Below are 1,171 nucleotides of genomic sequence, written 5' to 3'. Positions count from 1 at the left end.
CAACAGCAACGGCAGTAAGTCGAGAAGTATTTATCAGAAAATGATAAATGAACAAAAATTGACACAGAAGCGTATTGTGACACCATGTTTGTTGTTGTATGGCATTGCAACCGAACTGTGTCATAACTCACTGAATCACCCAATAATGCAATTACTCCCACGTCAGTATATAAAGCAGACTCCTCAGACAAGACGATACAGTGGCGCCTCCCACCTTCTATCAAACACTCAAACCATGGTAAGTTTCATGTATTTGGATTTTTTTGCACAAGTAAGTTTGTATCTGAGGACGAAAACAAACAAGAGTACGAAACTTTACTTACGAAAGCAGGCAGACAAGACTGTGATTACGTCTTGTTTTTAGGGATTGGTTAGGTGAATTATAGTAATGAAAGTAAAGGGAACTGTTCATCTGAATGAATGATACTGACTATTATTATAGTTTGTCTATGTGCTAGTGGTATATCCTCTTAATGTTATTACTATTAAAATTCATTAAGGGCCATCAACTAGTTTTAAAAATCGTGTTAGGAATTATAAGCTATCAAGAAACTATTTAGTGGATAAGTTACAAATTACATAACTGTGTGAGTGGATCTTTATATAGGCACCGTCTATGAATCTATTAATTCTATATTTTCTTTTCAGATTCTCTCTTTCAAGTATACATGGCTGGTAACCATGGCAGCCCTTGTGGTTGTAAGCCAATCTCAGAACCTCGTTGGGTATGGCTACGGAGGTCCTCATAGCATTGGACATGGTATATACGGAGGTTATGGTAGTGTTCACCGTGGATATGGTGGCTACAGAAGCGGCTATGGAAGCGGATTCTTTGGGAGAAGACATGGGGTCGGCTACGGAGGGTACAGCGGGTACAGCGGCCACGGCGGGTACGGAAGTGCCAGGAGCTCCGTTTCGTTTAACCTCGGTGGACCTCGGGGTTATTACGCTGGTCTTTATGGGTATGGAAAATGAGTCAAGGGTATGGTAGTGAATCCACTGAAAACAGTTCTTATGGAATAAATCATTCTCTTGTAATTGGTTTCGTTTTATTGATTCTATATATGGTATGCAGAAAGCATGTGACTGTTTACATGAATAATGACAGATAAAGAAGTACTGCCTATTATCTTTTTATTGGTCGATAATGCAAAACGTGAACTATTCTCGT

At 39.3% G+C, this 1,171-nt stretch overlaps 1 protein-coding gene across 1 annotated transcript; it reads left to right on the top strand.

The window, feature by feature from the left end:
- Positions 1-210: 210 nt before the first annotated feature.
- LOC119590977 (neuropeptide-like protein 31) lies at positions 211-1,001 on the top strand. The gene is made up of 2 exons (XM_037939709.1): positions 211-238; positions 649-1,001. Exons 1-2 carry the CDS (start codon positions 236-238, stop codon positions 973-975), a joined length of 330 nt encoding a protein of 109 aa, XP_037795637.1. The 5' UTR covers positions 211-235; the 3' UTR covers positions 976-1,001.
- The last annotated feature ends 170 nt before the right edge of the window (positions 1,002-1,171 follow it).

Source organism: Penaeus monodon, chromosome 28, assembly GCF_015228065.2.
Source record: "Penaeus monodon isolate SGIC_2016 chromosome 28, NSTDA_Pmon_1, whole genome shotgun sequence".
Lineage (NCBI taxonomy): Eukaryota > Metazoa > Arthropoda > Malacostraca > Decapoda > Penaeidae > Penaeus > Penaeus monodon.
The sequence above is the reverse complement of the archived record's forward strand: the minus strand, read 5'-3'. Positions and strand labels throughout refer to the sequence as shown.